At 40.5% G+C, this 20,467-nt stretch overlaps 2 protein-coding genes across 2 annotated transcripts; one reads left to right on the top strand and one right to left on the bottom strand.

Annotated features, from left to right (window-relative positions):
• Positions 1–2,300: 2,300 nt before the first annotated feature.
• Positions 2,301–3,278, bottom strand: LOC133470949 (transmembrane protein 208-like). The gene is made up of 4 exons (XM_061759929.1): positions 3,119–3,278; positions 2,806–2,901; positions 2,586–2,645; positions 2,301–2,506 (listed from the first exon to the last, which is right to left on the bottom strand). The coding sequence occupies exons 1-4, from the start codon at positions 3,122–3,124 to the stop codon at positions 2,366–2,368; spliced, it is 303 nt and encodes a 100-aa protein (XP_061615913.1). The 5' UTR covers positions 3,125–3,278; the 3' UTR covers positions 2,301–2,365.
• Positions 3,279–10,737: 7,459 nt separating this feature from the next.
• slc39a1 (solute carrier family 39 member 1) lies at positions 10,738–19,163 on the top strand. The gene is made up of 4 exons (XM_061759763.1): positions 10,738–11,015; positions 12,913–13,043; positions 13,571–13,891; positions 18,118–19,163. The coding sequence occupies exons 1-4, from the start codon at positions 10,901–10,903 to the stop codon at positions 18,469–18,471; spliced, it is 921 nt and encodes a 306-aa protein (XP_061615747.1). The 5' UTR covers positions 10,738–10,900; the 3' UTR covers positions 18,472–19,163.
• The last annotated feature ends 1,304 nt before the right edge of the window (positions 19,164–20,467 follow it).

Below are 20,467 nucleotides of genomic sequence, written 5' to 3'. Positions count from 1 at the left end.
AGTCCCACGTCCACCTTAAATTCTTCTGTCACACCGACAGCACACCTCACCGCTGTTCTGCTGCCCTCGTACATGTCCTGTATTATTCTAACATACTTCTCTGCCACTCCAGACTTCCGCATGCAGTACCACAGTTCCTCTCTGGGTACTCTGTCATAGGCTTTCTCTAGATCTACAAAGACACAATGTAGCTCCTTCTGACCTTCTCTGTACTTTTCCATCAACATCCTCAAGGCAAATAATGCATCTGTGGTACTCTTTCTAGGCATGAAACCATACTGTTGCTCGCAAATACTCACTTCTGTCCTGAGTCTAGCCTCCACTACTCTTTCCCATAACTTCATTGTGTGGCTCATCAACTTTATTCCTCTATAGTTGCCACAGCTCTGCACATCACCTTTGTTCTTAAAAATGGGCACCAGTACACTTTTCCTCCATTCCTCAGGCATCTTCTCACGCACTAGAATTCTATTGAACAAGCTGGTCAAAAACTCCACAGCCACCTCTCCTAGATGCTTCCATACCTCCACAGGAATGTCATCAGGACCAACTGCCTTTCCATTTTTCATTCTCTTTAATGCCTTTCTAACTTCCCCTTTACTAATCATTGCCACTTCCTGGTCCACCACACTTGCCTCTTCTACTCTCCCTTCTCTATCATTTTCCTCATTCATCAACTCCTCGAAGTATTCTTTCCATCTACCTAGCACACTGCTGGCACCAGTCAACATATTTCCATCTCTATCCTTAATCACCCTAACCTGCTGCACATCCTTCCCATCTCTATCCCTCTGTCTGGCCAGCCTGTATAGATCCTTTTCTCCTTCTTTAGTGTCCAACCTGCCATACATGTCATCATATGCCTCTTGTTTTGCCTTTGCCACCTCTACCTTTGCCCTGTGTCGCATCTCAATGTATTCCTTTCGCCTCTCCTCGGTCCTCTCAGTGTCCCACTTCTTCTTAGCTAACCGTTTTCCTTGTATGATTTCCTGTACTGTGAGGTTCCACCACCAAGTCTCCTTCTCTCCTTTCCTGCCAGAAGATACACCAAGTACTCTCCTGCCTGCTTCTCTGATCACCTTGGCTGCAGTGGTCCAGTCTTCTGGAAGCTCTTCCCGTCCACCGAGAGCCTGTCTCACCTCTTCCCGAAAAGCTGCACAACACTCGTCCTGTCTCAGCTTCCACCACATGGTTCTCTTCTCTGCCTTTGTCTTCCCAATTTTCCTCCCCACCACCAGAGTCATCTTACACACCACCATCCTATGCTGTCTAGCCACACTCTCCCCTACCACTACCTTACAGTTGGTAACCTCCTTCAGATTACATCGTCTGCACAAGATGTAATCCACCTGTGTGCTTCTACCTCCGCTCTTGTAGGTCACCCTATGTTCGTGCCTCTTCTGGAAAAAAGTGTTCACTACAGCCATTTGCATCCTTGTTGCAAAGTCTACCACCATCTGTCCCTCCAAGTTCCTTTCCTGGATACCGTACTTACCCATCACTTCTTCATCACCCTTATTACCTTCACCAACATGTCCATTACAATCTGCACCAATTACGACTCTCTCTCTGTCTGGGATGCTCAGAACTACATCATCTAGCTCCTTCCAGAATTTCTCTTTCACCTCTAGGTCACATCCTACCTGTGGGGCATAGCCACTAATCACATTACACATAACACCCTCAATTTCAAATTTCAGCCTCATCACTCGATCTGATACTCTTTTCACCTCCAAGACATTCTTAGCCAACTCTTCTTTTAAAATAACCCCGACTCCATTTCTCTTCCCATCTACACCATGGTAAAATAATTTAAACCCTGCCCCTAAACTTCTCGCCTTACTGCCTTTCCACCTGGTCTCCTGGACACACAATATATCAACCTTTCTCCTAATCATCATGTCAACCAACTCCCGAGATTTTCCTGTCATAGTCCCAACATTCAAAGTCCCCACATTCAGTTCTAGGCTCTGTGTTTTCCTCTTCTCTTTCTGCCGAAGAACCCGCTTTCCACCTCTTCTTCTTCTTCTTCTTTGACTTTGACTTCGACCCACAGTAGCTGGATTTCCAACAGCGCCCTGCAGGTTGACGGCGCCGGTGGCGGACGTTGTTAACCCGGGCCACGACCGATCCGGTATGGAATTCTTTGGATGAACGCTCATATTTGTTTGGCAAGGTTTTAAGCCGGATGCCCTTCCTGACGCAACCCTCTGCATTTATCCGGGCTTGGGACCGGCCTACAGTTTGCACTGACTTGTGCCCCCCATAGGGCTGCATTATTATTATTATTATGAGGTCAATTAAAAACTGAGCTTTAATGTTAAACATATGCTCTGGGTTCTTGTTGTTAATGTGGTCTGATCACTTACTCTGCCATTCCCTGCTCCATGTTTAAGTCTATTCCTCCGTCAAGGAGACTTCCATCGTCAGCGAACACTGGTTTGGCCATCGTGGACATGGAGCGGTAACTCCCAACATACACAGCAAGCGCAAACGCTAATAACAGCTACATAGAGACGAGAAAACAAAACACCAACTGAAGCGTTTTCCCACAAATCCATTCAGCATTTAAATATAACACTCACCCATGTCCCAAAACTAGATGAATTGTAGAAGATCAAAAGATTTACAGCAGCATATATGGCCTGTGTAAGATCATTAATTACAGTTAGAGAAGTTCCAAAACTGACAAATAAACTGCTTGAAAAAGAAAAAGCTTGTCATCTTACATTATGCATTTAGCTGACTTTTATTATACATGTTCATGTTCAGATTTAATAGCACACATGCAGGATTCCTGCTTACATTAGCTCCCAGGATGACTCTTGTATAGAATTTGAGGGTTGCCTCATTCTCCTCGAGAATCTGCTTCTTTCCCTTAGTACCAACTTTGCCTTTAGGCTGCAAGAAGGGGGGAATATATATACAAAATGATATATTAGAAATACATTTGTTTAAATTATACATTAATTACAGTCATTTGAGAACATGACACAGTAACCTCAATAAAAACTGCTGAGTGTTATTTCACTCCATGGTCCAAATGTGGACAGCTAAAGCTTCAGTCAGACAGTTGGGTCAGTGAACGCCATAATAGTGCATGTGTGTGAAACCTCACCGCCATTAGCTCTCAGAGAGATACTTCCGGTCGCTTCCAGTGTCCCTTTGAACACTTTGTCTTCAAACCCACCTCCGCTACGTTTACGTTACCGCATCCGACAAAATTGTGACGGGTAAAATTCTTGTAACACATCAGCGTTCGATTCGTCTAAGACCCAACATGTCCGGCGCGTTAAATAGTCGTCATCATAGTCTATGAAACTTGAAATGTGGTGCGAGTGTACCCTCTGGTGGCCATTTTACAATTACTGTAACTTGCAGTCGTGCCAGAAAGACTCCAATTGAACTTAAATTTGCCGTATCATTTATGATTACGACCCAAGGTGATTTTTAAGCATTTCCAACACTTTCCAAGACTAAAAAAATTTTTTTTTTTTAAATTAAGCACCTTATTCGAGTGGCTGGTTAATCGACATACAAAGGGAGATGGCGTGTTTAGCCTGAATCGTACTTTGACGTCACCCCCATATTGGATGTGGAAAAGTGGAACGATCGAGAAGATGCGTCGTTCATGTGCGGCGTGGAGATGTGCCAACAAAAGTAAAAGCCAGTTCGCACGGGATTGAGACTGAACAAGTACTTTTCACTATTCGGCTCCTGTAAAGAATTCTGCAAACAGAAATTCAGAACTAAGTGTAACAGTACAGTTTCTCACAAATGTGAATACACTCTTCATAGTGTTAGCTAAATTGTAGAAGTTATCATTTATTTGCTTAGCTTGCATTAGTATTATGGACGATTTTAGATGTCTCGCCTTCGAAAAGATGACTCAGCATCATCCGATGGAAGGGCGCCTGGACCAAGGACGTGATCGGATGTGGTCGGGTCGGGACAAGTGTTGGTCCAATATTTTGTGTCGTGTCTTATTGTTTAGAATACTATGTCTGGGAAAAAACCCTCTTATTATCAAATATTTTGTGTTGTGTCTTATTGCTTAGAACATTATGATTTGTAAATCCCTCCTATTTCAAATAAATGCAGGAGCGAGGGGGGGAGATTGTTTAGAGCGTGTTGAGAGACTGTGATCTGAACAATCTCCCATACGCCCTCCTCATGAGAAAAAGAAACCAGTGTCTTCATTCCTTTTGTGTCTATTTTTATAATGTTGGGTAAGATAAATCCAACATTAAATTGGTCCTTCGAGCCGGATGTCAACACACCCGAGGATTCCAGTTGTGGAGCCGACTTCCAGTTAAGAGACCGTGGCCACGGCAAGTAAGACCCTTTCCGGGACTGGTCTTCGTTCTCCTCAACTGGGTTCTGAAGGTTGACGACAATCCACAGGATTGAAGACGAGTGGTGAGTTAAATTTTAAAAACATTTTGGGAAAAAGGGATTAAAGAGTGAGTGAATTGCGCGACGAAGAAGTCTGCGGCAGAATAAACCTTGTGTAATACTAGTCACTGGCAAGTGGTCAGAAGGACGGCGGAGTCCGACAAATTCCGCGAGGACAGCGGGGTCCTGTACGTACTTAAATTCCGTGTTTCTGTGTTTTCGTGTGTTTATAAAAACGTTACTAATATCGTGTGTATGTGTAAAAGTATGAATGTATAAGACTGGATTGTAAGTGACAACTGGGTTTGGAAGCAGAGGCAAGAATTCTCCGCCCCGACTGGGGTAGAAGCTTGAGAATTACCAAAGCTCAGACATTTATTGTCACCCTGTCATTTTTGAATAAAGTCAGTATTTAGGTCACTCTAGGTGCAAATAAACTGACTTCCAAAATTCACAAAAATGGGAATCAATAACAGTAAACCGGATCAAAAAATAGACCTAACGTGTAAAGATTGGAAATATGTTCAACTACAAAACCATTCCAAAATAGAACATTTAAACACGTGGATAACCAAATACGGTTTCGCTGGCCAGCTAAATTCGCAAAAAAATAGTTCAACTTCAAAACGAAATAAACTGTCGACACAAAAATGATATATCACAAATACAAAAAGATGGATTTGACGACTTACTCTTCTGGTTAAACATGGCGTCTAAAAGAGAAAAAGGAAGGGGGAATAAGAAACACTTAACAAATGAACAAAAAGAGCAGGAAGGTAGGCATAAAAATATGTTGTTTCAATGACAGGAAGATGACGAGACAGGACCAATAATAAGAATTAGCGAGAAAAAGATAATTGAAGAAAGTTGTAAAAAAAATGAGGAAACAAAAGCATCAGGCACCCTTGTACCCGGTTTTGCCACCTCATGAACTTCCTCCAACGCAAGAGGCACAAACACAACGAATTTTACGATCAGGAGGGGTACAAATGAATTGGTCTAAAACTATGGTAGAAACATTTTCTCCCATTCCCAAAATAACAAATATAACCTCAGACGAGGGAGACATGGATTTATATCCAATGATTGAGGTGGCAAATCCAAATATACAAGAGGACCAGAAAGAAACTATTTTGGTCTATAGGACCTGGACTAATGAGGATGTGAAAAAGGCCGTAGCCGGCATCACACCTTATCAACAACAGTTAAAAAATGCTTTACATGCGAATTCGAAAGAACACATTAACAGATGGGTAGATAAACATTGGATAAACCTAGCAACTGGCCCTCTGGAGGAATATGTTAATCATGCCCTCCATGCAGAAAGAGAAGATAGATGTCAAAAAAACAAAAAGAGAAGATAGATGTCTTCCTCGACGAAGAAGCAGAAATATACTATCAAGGCAGAGAGAGAGAGATAATTTTAGAGGACGCGGCAGAGACCGTGGGAGAGTAAGATATGGTAGAAATCGAAATGATTATGATAATACCATCTGTTGGTGCTGTGGAAACAAAGGCCACGTTGCACGTGACTGCCCTAAAAAAGAAAAAAAGAAAAAGAAAAGAGAATACGGACAAACTACCGCATGACTAAGCCAGCCTGCTTCCCAACTCAACAAATCCTCTTGTGTAAACATCACAGAGCATGAGCAGGTGGATTTCAATTTACAGGACAAACTATGCAGAAATTGTTGCACCATTGTCAAAATGAATGTATGAAGACAACCTTAAAATGACATCACCTGTTTAATGGAGTACAGAGGCAGAAAAGTCCTTCTGTGACATTAAACAACATTTGCTGTTGACTACTGCGCTAGGCCTTCCAAATTTAATGATAAAACAATCATTCAAATGGTAGATTGTAGAAGCTATTGCATGACCTCCGTACTTACACAACAATACGGTGATAAGCTAAGACCAATAGCTTATTTTTCAACTAAATTGGACAACGTAACGTGTGCATTACCACATTGTGTCAGAGCGGTTGTGGCAGCCTTGACGGCAATACAGAGCAGTTCCACAATTGTGTTATTTCATCCATTTACCCTTAAGATCCCACATACAGTGTCTGCTCTCCTATTGCAAACCAATATGGCGTTTTTACCACCTGCAAGACATTTATCTTGCATGGCCATCTTGCTGTCACAACCACATTTGACTGTTGAGCGATGCACAACCTTAAATCCAGCCACACTTAATACCCTTACTTGATGAAGGCACGCAGCATGATTGACAGGAATTGGCTGAACAAGCTGCTGAATTAGTAGCATTAACCGAGGCATGCAAACTAATGATAAATAAAGATGGTACAATCTATACTGATAGCCAATATGAGTATTCCACAACAAGACCGTAATTATTGTGAAAAACAAAGTGCAAAACTACAAAATGAAATTTACATTAGCACAGAGAGAAAAAAAAAACCTATTCAAAATGGGCTGCTATATTGAGCCATGCTGTGTCACATGTCTCAACCGGAGGGATGGTGGCACAGATAGATGGACACTTTACAGCCCTAAAAAAAAAAAATAGCAGAAAGAAACACGTGGGTTCATTTAACACACTGTAAAAGAGTCATTTCAGCTGAGTACTCAAATAGGGAAGGTGAGCAAAAGTCTGATAACGGAGCGGGAGCAGATGTGTAGATTCTGAAAACGCTTGCTGGTGAGTGAAGAAAAAAGACACCGAGCCTTTTAGTGAGAACTCAGCAGAAAGGCACACCCACGTTGGTTATGAGATTCGATAAGTTGTTACGTAGCAACTTTGGCTACTATGATGTTGGTTTTGTTTTTGTGGTACATGGGACGTCCCACCCTCAATGATAAAACCCATTTTTTAGATAGAAAATCACCTACCAACTGGACCAATGTGACGAACCCAATAATAAAAAAAAAAATGTTGAATCATTAACTCGTATCAAAAGGAGTACAGCTGATGATCAAAATTGTGGGCATGGCCTCCAAACGCGGCAAAAAGGTTTAATATTTTGTGCCCCCCAAAATCAAGCTGCTTTAATCATAATTCCATATGCGGCTCTCACCAATGATGCTCAAGAGAATGGGCAGAATTGGGGATTTAGATATGACTGGTATGCAACTATAGGCTTTGGATGGGAACACCTCATTGGTGAAACAGGTTATGATTGGTCCAGTTGGTCAAAAAGAACAGCAAAAGAACATAGAAAGAAGTTTAACCTAAGCAAAACGGCCCATAGTTTAATATTGAAATACAAATCAAGTCACCCAATGTGTTTGATAGTGAGCTTGTGGGCCTATTCTGGTGGAAAAGATCCCCACTTCCAAGTAGTATTGTGTTATAGGAACCGTGTTAAACCAGAAATGCCATTGAAAACTTCAAAGAAAGGTGGACAAATTTGAATGGTTAACAACATAACTACTGATGATTGGTTCCTTGTTGTCACAGGAGTTTCAGGACAAAATAACAATTGGTTACTATTGATGGAACAAGCAGCAAATGTAACGAGAAAAGATTGTGTAGTTTGCATGGGTCCCAGGCCTTTGTTGCGCATAGTACCGGCACAATTATCACAAGATTGTATTATTCCATTAATGAACGCTACTGTACCAACTAAGAGGTGTAAATCATGGGATCCTATATATCCCGTAACAGAAGCAGATAAACACAAACCGATGTTTTCTACTTTAGTAGCACCAAATAATTTCACTTGTATAAACATGATTAGTAAAGGGAAAAAATTAGGACCACTGAACGACACACAGTGTAAAGTAATCTTAAAGGTCGGACCAAATTTTGTGCCAGTGTCACGGAGCGACATCTGGTGGTGGTGCGGAGATGATAGACTGTTTGATAGATTACCTAAAGATATATCTAGATTATGCGCTATTATCACTTTGATATTGTATGTGTCAGTATACCCTATGCCTGTTCAAGATTTAATGGAAAGGGCACCAATGTTTTTGTCCAATCTAGAACATATACAAAAAAGAGATTTGTCCTGGCAGGGGCAAAATAATCCAACATACATCGACGCCATAGGTGTTCCTCGTGGGGTCCCGAATCAATACAAATTGGCTGACCAAGTTGCAGGAGGATTTGAGTCTTTCATATGCTGGTGGTGTACGATTAATAAAAATGTTGATGGGATAAACTACATCCACTTCAATGTACAGAGATTAGGAAATTGGACTCAGAGTGGGTTGGAAGCTGTGCATGAGCAGCTCAAGGCTACCTCTTTAATGACGTTCCAGAACCGCATAGCTGTCGACATGCTCCTCGCAAGAGAGGGAGGTGTTTGCGGTATGTTTGGAGAACAATGTTGTACATACATTCCAAACAATACTGCTTCGGATGGCAGCTTGACCAGAGCCATCGATGGTCTACGGACCCTCAATCAACACTCCTTGTGGGACAGCTGGATGGACGTTTTTGGTAAATATAAAACCCTAATTTCACCAATATTGATATCAATTGCTGTTTTTGCAGTCATTCTGACATTGTGTGGATGTTGTTGTATCCCATGCATTCGGACATTAATCAGTAAATTAATCACCACAGCCATAACCCACATGAAGAACCGTATGGAGCTGATGTATCCATTACTGTATGATGATAATGATGATAATGATGATTTTGCTTTAACTGATTTGTTTCCTGATGCAGATGATTACGATGTTTAAACTACAACATTCATGTATGACAAGTTTAATGAGATGGGAATTTGTGCAAATACATGATAAACAGGAGGGAAATGTTAGATAAATTGTAGAAGTTATCATTTATTTGCTTAGCTTGCATTAGTATTATGGACGATTTTAGATGTCTCGCCTTTGAAAAGATGACTCAGCATCATCCGATGGAAGGGCGCCTGGACCAAGGACGTGATCGGATGTGGTCGGGTCGGGACAAGTGTTGGTCCAATATTTTGTGTTGTGTCTTATTGCTTAGAATACTATGTCTGGGAAAAAAAACCCTCTTATTATCAAATAGTATGTGTCGTGTCTTATTGTTTAGAATACTATGTCTGGGAAAAAACCCTCTTATTATCAAATATTTTGTGTTGTGTCTTATTGCTTAGAACATTATGATTTGTAAATCCCTCCTATTTCAAATAAATGCAGGAGCGAGGGGGGGAGATTGTTTAGAGCGTGTTGAGAGACTGTGATCTGAACAATCTCCCATACGCCCTCCTCATGAGGAAAAGAAACCAGTGTCTTCATTCCTTTTGTGTCTATTTTTATAATGTTGGGTAAGTTAAATCCAACAATAGTGTAAATATTTGATTATATAGAAGCGGTGCTAAAGCACCTCCCTTTTTGCACTGGATGAAAAAGTGCTCATTTTCCAGCAGCCTTTTTCTTTTCTTCAGTCAATAATGTTTAAAAAAATTGTTTTAAATGATCCTCTATCTCTACCCTTCCAACTCTACCCAAAGTGTTTCGATATCTGATGGGTAAAAATGATGGGAAATGCTATGATATATGACATTGATGCTTTGGAGTTGTTTTTTTGTTTTGTTTCGTTTTCTTGCCCTTCTTCTGATGCCTTTGAACAGTGAGACCCCTCTGATGCTGCGTAAGGTCTCTGCAGACCATGTCTTGTGTTGTAAGATGTGACTACACAGCCACATCTCCATTTATAAGTGGGTGTGTGCACTCGTGCAACCATGAGTGCAACCAACCACGGAGACAAATTCCTTGTGTGTTTTGGACATACTTGGCAAATAAAGATGATTCTGATTCTGATGTAATCTCAGTTGTTTATTTTCACTTCCCTTCTCTAAAATATTGTATTTTTTCAATTGAGTTGTATATGTTATAGGTTAACTAGTAGTGGGGGGAAAGTTATAAAATTCTTTAACGTGGTCTCATTTTTGTAAATCACAAAACCTGGCATTTGAACAGGGGTGTGTAGACTTTTTTTATATCCACTCTAGATTAATGGAGAAAATAATCTAGAGTTAATAGTTGTATTATTGACTGTGTTGATTGTGTTCACAGAAGTAAATATATAATACATAACTCATGTATTGCATGTTTCTTTCTTAATTGTATTAATAGTTTTAGCGAAAGGTACCCTTTTTTTGTCTTGAGCGCCTGCCCCATAATGTCTGTGCACGTGCCAGGAGTAAACGTTTCTACGGGTTTTTGGTGCCTATCTATATTAGTGTGTGTGTGTGTGTGTGTGTGTGAATGGGTGAAAGAAAGTTACAGTATTAAGTTTTTGCACTTTGTGAAGGCGTGCTTTACTGTTATTCGTTTATGGTAGCTCTCCCACATCCAAAATGGCGGAGGTGTGGACGTATCGCAACAACGGGCCTAACCCGTAATGAGTTGTCTATGTGCGTGGGATGTTACCCTGAGCTGTCTTCCGACCTTTGTCGGCCACCGTAGAAAGAGCGAGTTCCACTCATAACACAACACTATGGTTTATCTGTGTTTGTGTTGTCGACCAAGTCTTATGTAGCCTCGCAACTAACTCGATAATAGTTCAGCTTGGTAGCGAACTTCTCACTGACACACACATTATGGAATTTTTGCTTCAAGTGAAAATTGGCGCTCTGGTCGGTTTGTTGCTATTAACTCTTTTTTTCGGGTTCATCCCGGCTCGAGTCACATGGTTCAGGAACACAAACGGGACAGGTAGGTGGATTATTGAATTCGACACTTTCGGCAAACAAATGGCTTGTCATTAAATAATTACACTGCTCGATTTGTACAAAAAAAATAACCACCTTATTTACAGTTTGAAATGTTAACGTAAAATTGGGTTTGGACAAAACGAACGGGGTATTTGAATGAAGTTTGCTCAATGAAAAGTCACGTGTTCACATTCCTGAATCTCCAGTGATTTTATCAAGTGTGTTAACATAGGACACATGATCATGTGTTGGCACTTTGGATGAGATTACGGACCCCAAACACGTTGATTAGAAGAATAGAAGGGAAGACAGGGCCGGCCCCTTGACGAGATTACATATATGGCCCTAAATAGTGGTGTGCAAAACTTTTTTGTATTTATTTTTTTCCACAGGTATTGGACTCCACAGTCCTGCGACCACTTTGGTGTTGGTGCTTATGCATTGTGGGCGCTCTCACACCTATGTTGGCATTTTGCCCAGAAATTCTACATTGTTTTTTCTACTACACTAAAAGTCCGCCTAAACCAAGCGAAAGAGGCAGTTAAATAAAGATGCACGTGGTCTTTGTCAGTATAAATTGCATTTAGGGATATAATGTTTAGATCAGGGGTATTCAACTAAAATTTACAAAGGGCTAGATTGAGAAAATTTGACTCATATGATTTTAAGTGATATCCCATTCTAAATCCATATGGCTTAATGTGATGTTGGTCTACCCTTTGCAACGGTAACAGCTTCAACTCCTGTTGGAAGGCTTTCAACAAGGTTTAGGCGTGGGTTTATGGGAATTTTTGCCCAAAATATGCTCTTCCAGGAGCATATTTGTGAGGTCACACACTAGTGTTGGACAAGAAGGCCTGGCTCACTCGAAATCAACCCAAAGGTATTCTCTTGGGTTGAGGGCAGGACTCAATGCAGGCCAATCAAGTTCATCCATACCAAACTCACTCATCCATGTCTCTATGGACCTTGCTTTGTGCACCGGTGCACACACATGTGAGAACAGGAAGGGGTAATGCCCAAACTGTTTGGACTGTCCAAAATCTCCTGGTATGTTGAAGCATTCAGATTTCCTTTTACTGGAGCTCAAGAGCTAATATTTTGGACATTTCCAACTTTATAGGAACAGTTTGGGGATGCCTCCGTCCTGTTCCAACATATCAGTGCACAAATTAAGGTTCATAAAGACACGGATGAGAGAGTTTGATGTGGGTGAACTTGACTGGCCTGCACAATACTGACCTCAACCCTATAGAACACTTTTGGATGAATTTGAGTGGAGACAGAGAGCCAGGCCTTCTAGTCCAACATCAGTGTGTAACTTCTGGAAAAATAAATTCCCATGAAGTCACTCCTAAACCTTGTTGAAAGCCTTCCCACAAGAGTTTGATGTTATAGCTGCATACGGTGGACCGATGTCATATTAAACACTATGGATTTAAGAATGGGATCTCACTTAAATTCATTTGTGAGTCAAGGCAGGTGAGCGAATATTTTTGTCCATATAGTGTATGTATATTTTCATGATGTAATACAAGGTGTTGAAATAACTTGTCCATAAGTCTCGTCTTGTCTAATGTGGAAGTGAAAGTATCACTTCTCTCTCAGACTTTGGACCTTTCTGTTGGGTCATCTAGAATCAGATCTCATGACCTTTTGTTATACTGATAAAGCACATATTTTCCCATCAGTTATTGTGGTGTGGAAGTAATGCGGGATATATAGCACTATATTCTTTTTTCAGCTAATGCGGTTTTGGTCTAATTTGTCATGAATTAATTATTATTATTATTATTTTAAAAAAGCAAGTTTGTGGGGTTAATTTAAAGGTGTCCCTGTGTGATTTCAGAAGTGAAATATATATATATATATATATATTAAAATCTTTACATTTTCAGAGACTCACCGCACAGTTCTGAGTCTGATAAGTTGCTTCGCCGGTGGAGTTTTACTGGCAGCATGTTTGCTCGATATCATTCCCGATTACCTGGCGGACATCAACACTGTGCTGGACTCTAACATGATTGAGGTAAACCTCCACACACCTATTGACTCCTCTCTACCTCGCACCACTGTGATATGTAGATTAAAAAAATAAAAAATCACTGATTTAAGGGAGCTTGCTGTAATGCTGTATTGTGGCTGTGCATGACTTTCATCTAAAAGCGGGATTATTTTATTTCATAATAACAATAAAAGGGCCGCACAGTGAACTAGGTTAGCAGGTCTGCGTCACAGTTCTGAGCTTCTGGGTTTGATCTCAGCAACCGGCCTTCCTGTGTGGAGTTTGCCATGTTCTCCCTGTGTTTGTATGAGTTTCCTTACTCTGGCGTCCCACAACATTCTATAAACATGCATGTAAAGTACATTGATGACTCTAAATAGATGTGAATGTGAATGGTTGTTGTCCCCTACAAGCAAACTGTCCATGGTGTACCCCGCCTCTCGCACAAGTTAGCTGGGATAGGATACAGAGGGTTGGGCACATTTTCAATAGCAGCAATAGTTTGTTATTGTGATATACCACTGATTATTACCATTGTTCTTGCCACATAGGTCAACTTCCCACTTCCTGAGTTCATCATGGCTGTCGGCTTCTTCACAGTCCTCATATTGGAGAGGATGGTTCTGAACTGTCGGGAGATGGGAGGGACCGTGGATGAGAGGGCACCTCTTATACAGGACATGAGGAACGGCCACGCCCACGCCCACGTCCATGGCTCCACCGCGAGTCCGGATCTGGAGAGCAGCGGCCACCACGTCCATGTTGACTTTCAGGCCCACTCGCCTTTTCGCTCCTTCATGCTTTTCCTCTCGTTGTCGCTCCATTCGGTTTTTGAAGGGCTTGCTATCGGCCTGCAGAACACTGACTCGAAGGTAAGAAAAAAGGCAGCGCTTCATCTGATACTGGATCATCTCGAGGTTACAGAAAATACTTTATAGCTAACAATTTTCTCTCAAATTCTGTTTTGTTACACTTTTCCAGTCTTGCCCAACACCTTGGTGCATTGCTTATACATTATACTGTACATCATGAGTGCCAGTGCTGTCTTGCAAAGTTGCAGTGTATAATCTATAGCAAAGCTAAGCAAAGTATGGCAGGTGGGCCATTTACAGCCTGCTCCATTCTTTAATCCGGTCCATGAAGCATTTACATCAAGGGTTCACCAACTGACAGCAGGTTCTTGGGTACTGATTTATGTAAAGGGCCACCAGTTTGATACACACTTTTGAAATAACACATTTAGTCAAATCAACTTGAATTATATGTTGTCGTTAACAATTAATGACCTTTGTCTACAGCAGTAATTCTCAACTGGTGGGGAAGGACCCAAAAGTGGGTCGCGGAGCCATTTTGGGTGGGTCGCAGAGAGCTAGTAAAAAGTTACATTGGTCGTGTTCGTATTTGGATTTTTATTTATTTTTTTCTGATCATGTTAATGATCCCTAAAAATAGTTCTAAACAATGATTTAATAAGGTAGGACCCAAAAGTGGGTCGTGGAGCCATTTTGGGTGGGTCGCAGAGAGCTAGTAAAAAGTTACATTGGTCGTGTTCGTATTTGGATTTTTATTTATTTTTTTCTGATCATGTTAATGATCCCTAAAAATAGTTCTAAACAATGATTTAATAAGGTAGGATGAAAATCAATGCGCAACACTTTATTTTCAAATGATCACTTTTACCACATTCCTATCACAATCACAATCAGCCTTGTTTACTAATAAATGCGTAGAAATGTTTGCCCTCTGCGCACAAGTTAAGTGTATACGAGAAATCCCCATCAGATTCATGTCCCATGCGTACCGGACCAATTTTCTTCGCATGTTAATGAATCAGAATTCCTTCTACTGTACAAGACGGGCTCGTGCCCCCAACTTGCAATCTGCCCCATTCCCCTACATATAAAAAAACATCCGTCTGACGCACCTCAGCCAATGCGGGAGGTTTAACTCGCAAAAGATGGCTGATCCAAACGTTTCATAACGTTTTGAATCTTTATCCTATGTTCAAGAAGTTGGTATCATCAGAAAGATTGCACAGCAACCAACAACATATAGCCTAATAATCATGTTAATCATTTTAATGAATAGAGATTATGGCACAAAACATACATATACCCATACAAAAACAATTTGAGGTCTGAGAATAAGCAAACACTGCATATGTTGTTAAAATACATAGTGAGAAATACATGCAGTGCAGCAAAGAGGCATTTGTAGTTGGTTAAGTTCATGAAATTGGAATTTGAAGCGACAGAAAATTTGAGCCGTACACGCCAATCAGAGCACTTTGCGATTGAACCTCGCCAGTGCCGGTGTGCCTTGTACTGTGAATTGATCAATTTCCATCACATTTGTACATGCAGACTCACAGAAAATATTTAAAGGTCCCCCATTGTGGCAATTTTAGACCTCCAAAGAGTTACTCTCTGACATGGACTTAGTATAAAAGTGTCAATTTTATTTAAAAATAAATAAATACAACACCTTGGTTTTCTCATACGTGTGTCCGGAAAAGACCCACCTGACAGCTACTTCTGTTTTGTCCGCTTTGTCCATATTTGGCTACCCTCTTTGATCAAATCTAAAAGTTTCACTTTTTCGCTGAGGGTCATCATCATCATCTTCTTCCTCTTGGGCGCCCCAGAGGAAGCTTTCGCAGCGGCACAGCGCTTCGGCGGCATTTTAAGGGCTTGCTTAACTAACCAAAAAAATGATCGCTTCAACAAAAAAGTTATTGCGAACACAACAGCGTGGACGAGACTGGCGAGACACAACAAGGGAAGATGCTGGGTGAAGCTGCGATGATGCGCTCACGGGATAAATCCACTCGCGCTCTCATTGGTCGATGTCGCGCCGGGAACCAATCACGGGCCTTGTATGAGTGCCCGTACAGTACAGGCATGTACAGGCATGTACATGCCTCTGAGTCAATTCATCTCTTTGTTCGGCATGCAGGGAAACCTCTCTCGCGCATCAACATGAAACCCACGCGTCTTTTCCGCAATATGGCTGCCGATATGGCTGTATTTAAAAACCCCCAAAAATAATTTATGAATATTTTGGAAAAACCCGCGAAGCACTGAAGCCGCAAAACGTGAAGCGCGAAGTGGCGAGGGAACACTGTACTAGAAAAAGTAGGTTGGCAAAATACAGGACAAAAATTCATCTGATTTTGGTAGAGATTAGAATGAACACTGAAGCCTTGGAAAAACAAGGAAATGCGAGCGGTCTGATCGCACTTCCTCGTTGAATAGCAACTTCGGACAGCACGTTGCCAGCTACGGCTGAGACACACACACACAAGCACTTGAACGGAATGAAGGTAAAAGTGACGCAAAGTGTCCTTTAATTGTTATTTAGGACAGTCACCCCATAAGCAAATTCCTGGTTTGACTTATTATTGTTGTTATTCTTACTGTTTTTATAGCTGGCTGTAGTTCCAATACGCTGTGCATTTTGAGTAAAATGTGTGTTTGGCGTATTTTTGATGGCGGATCCTGCATTGTTTTGTGCATACACATGGTCTGAGAAGCTTCAAAAAATGTTCGCAGGCAAATACAAGTATGAACATATTGAGGAATCACAGATTTGTGCATCAAAAGCGCGTTTGCACAAATGAATCATAAATGTGTGCGTATGCACGGTTAGTGAATGAGACCCATTGTCCCATCACTGGTGAAGTGTTTGTAGAACAGGCTTGCGAGCTACTCATGTGGTCCTTAGGAGCGACCTTGTGTCCTCTGCAGAGATATTGGTGATCCATGATTTACATTATCAAGAGTTTCGTAACATTTGATGCGCAACATTTTATTTTGGCCTAAAATTTGTTTGATGTATGTATTACAATTGATCAATTGTAAATCACAAAATAGAAATGGTAAAATGAACAATTTTTCATATGCTTGAAATTTCTTTGCTTTATTTTTTAAAATGGTTGCTTATAAATAAATTTATTGTAAATAAATAAAAAAGGTGGGTGAATTATTATTTTAGTGTTGATATTTTAAATTATATATTTTACATACTTTGTAATATTGTTTTTTTTTTTTTTAAATGTCATTTACAAAAGACCTTTCAATGGACAGCTCAAATGGAAAACGATAAATACAGATCAAAATCAATTGTAGCCTTTTAGTGCCAATGTTTCCCCATGCCTGATTCAGAGAGGTAGTAATTTAGCAATATATTTATTATTATGGTTGCACTTTTGCAGTGGTGTACAACTGCACTGCTTCACACTGAAAGCAAATAATAACTGTTCGCGTAAATTCGGGAAATGCAGATTTAATAAAGCTTTTGTGTATCTAAGATTGTGGCTAATGAGTGAATATACATTCAAAAGGGAAGTTGGCAGCTTCTGGTTGGATGCTTTGACCAAGAAAGGAATGTTGTCATGAGACTTACTTAAATCTTGTCATGTGGTCACAAGACCCTCAGTGAGCCTGAACACTTCCCAGCACATCTCTTAAGGCGCATTCCCCCTTAGTGTGTCAAAAGAATAACGGCATTTACCTGTAGTTTTTTTTTTTTTTAAATAGGGCAGTTGTTTTTAAACTTTTTACACCAAGTACGACCTAAAAAAAAGTAATTTGCGCTCCAAGTACCGTGGAAATAAAGTACCGTAGTAGGCCAAAGCGTTTATCAAAAGTGAGACTTTATTCCTAAAAAGTATTATAAGTATTTGTATTATTATAAGCCACTGTAACATTATGCAGATTGATCATTAACATTGTGCTTTAATATAGGAACATTAAAAAACAGTACCTAAGTAATGATTCTGTTAAAGTGTATTGTGCATAAAGGTTCAATTTAATAAAAGTTAAATACAACTGAACTGTACTTAGGGATTCTTTCACGTACTGTACAACTTACCGGAGCCCGCGTCCAATTAGTAGTACTCGCAACACTTTTCTAGGGCCACGTATTAATAGAATTTAATTGGCCCCCCAGTTTTTTTTTTTTTTTTTGTAAGAAGGGTTTAAATGTTATTTAATTGCTATAAAAGTGAATATGTGTTGTTCTATTCAGTAAAAAAGTGGTGGAACGTGGGGAAAATACAGGTTCCATTGAAATAAACAACAGACATTTCACTTCCCAGGTGTTGGAAATCTGCATCGCCATACTGGTCCACAAGAGCATCATCGTGTTCAGCTTGTCAGTGAAGCTGGTCCAGAGCGCAGTCAGTCCCGTGTGGGTGGCCGCTTACATCGGGGTGTTCGCTGTGATGTCGCCGCTGGGGATCGCCATCGGCATCAGCGTGATGGAGGCCCAGCTGGCGGCCGGCACGCTCATCCAGTCCATTCTGGAGGGCCTTGCCGCGGGGACGTTCATCTACATCACCTTCCTGGAGATCCTCCCGCATGAGCTCAATTCCCCCGGGAAGCAGCTGCTCAAGGTGCTTTTCATACTGCTGGGCTTCACCGTCATGGCCGCGCTCACGTTTTTGGGCTGAGCGCATGAGATGCTCAATCCTGGGTACCAGTCAAGATGTTCGCTTTGTGTTTGGCGTCATCTTCGTTTATTTCCAATGCAGATGACATTTTTCTCCACGTTAAGACTGTTTACACTGCAGGTCCTGACTTTTCATATTCTGCTGCTGGAGTATTTTTAAGGTAACACGGTAAAATGCTTGATTGTTTTAGACCTTTCAATATACTTTTTTTAAGATGTTTTGTGAATTGAAACTTGTTTTAGTTCGTTAAGAATTTTATGTGAACTGGGCCTGTTTAATGATCAAGTAAGTCAAGGTTAAACAGGGCATATCCGAACTGGCGTAAACATTTTGAACCTGACTGAAGAAACCACTGGAGATGTTAAGGCCTTACCGGGTGTACCATACATTGTATTTCGTCCAATCATGTCACCTCATCGGCAACTGCATTTGTTTACCTGTGCGTTTGGTTTGTTTGATTCAAATGTTTGTTTCTTTACAAGTGCCTCCAAATTTGCTTTAGTTCATTTTCCAGCATTTTGTTTCTCTTTTTCTGTTTCTTTGCCTCAAGTAGTCTTTATCACTGACCGCATGATTTGTACTGACGTTTTATTACAGTCTTTTTAGCCTATTTGTAGTCTCACTAGTATTTTGTTGCTGCTCATATGATTTATAACTTCATGAGAGCTTGCATATTAAATGTTGGCACTCTTCCTGATGCCTTAAGTATTGTGACCAAAAAGAGAATGCAATCAAGAGAAAAGATGAGATTTAAAAAAATCTAGCAATATTATTTGCACTTTTTCCTAATAAAGCATCAGTGGGGATCAGAGGAAGAATCTAATCGACACTATTATTCAAAAGGTGCTTATTGTGGCCGTATTGTAGTCGCTTCTTAAATTGTGACAAACCACTTCTCTCTGCACCCTCTGCAACTGTGCCTTATTTATATTATGGAGTCCTATATGGCTAAATATTTGTTGGTAACAATATCAGTCGTTCTGTCTTCACTCCGACATCATTTGATGTCTGATCGAAGATAAATGTTGCTTCCTTTCAAGTAATTGTGCTTTCAATCAAACAGTTGGTGGTAAACTGTGATCCGCTGGTGATCAGTCCAGGGTGCTGGTTGAATATGGTGCACGTTTACTGAAGGTCTACTTTGTGAATTTACTCCAGCGGTTTTGCCAGATTGATTTTTGTGCACACGTTTAACAGTTTTTCTCAGTTGCTAAAATTCATTTCTTCAAACTTTACAGCCATTTTCCTCAAAACCGGAAACACGAATCCAAAAATTCAAGCAGCATTCTCAAAACACCCGACTCTTCCTGCAAAACCAAACTGTTGCCCCAAAACAGACCCCGAGCCAATTCAAAAAAAAAAAAAAAAAAGTATAAACAAGTACTAGACCTACAAGTATAATGGAAAACTGATGTATTGAAACACCTTTTTGTGTAAAGCACTGTATTGTCATGACCCATGCCTTGCAGTTCCCCCTTGGGGCATGGGTGACATGTATAGTCACAGTGTAAACATGTACTCTGTGTAAATAATGAAAAAAAAGCAGTTATCTGTTCACATCTATGAATCTCCGAACTGTGGTGGACACGGTCAATCTGCTCCCTCTAGTGGTACACTAAGTACAATTCAGTTGTATTTAACTTTTTAGTCAACTACATTTGCACATTTACTCTTTAAGAACTGTTTGTTATGAAACATTTGAGGTAGAATTTGATGATTTTTCCAACTTTTACGTGAAATACATTTGAATTGAAGCAATATCTCTATTTAAGCACAGTGCTCATGTTCAGCTGTGTATAATGTTACAGTGGCTTACCATAATAATAAAAATACTTTTTTAGGAATAAGACCTGTCTCTCGTTTTTTGATGAACACATAGGCCTACTATGCGATCGTCATGACGGTGGTAGGCTACTTGGAAGGAGGCGGTACTTGGTGTCAAAGGTTTGAGAACCACTGGTTTCAGCTGACATTGATTCCTGTTTGTTTGTATTTA

The sequence above is a fragment of the Phyllopteryx taeniolatus genome, chromosome 2 (genome assembly GCF_024500385.1).
Source record: "Phyllopteryx taeniolatus isolate TA_2022b chromosome 2, UOR_Ptae_1.2, whole genome shotgun sequence".
Lineage (NCBI taxonomy): Eukaryota > Metazoa > Chordata > Actinopteri > Syngnathiformes > Syngnathidae > Phyllopteryx > Phyllopteryx taeniolatus.
Note: the sequence above shows the minus strand (reverse complement) of the source record. Positions and strands in the feature narration are given on the sequence as shown.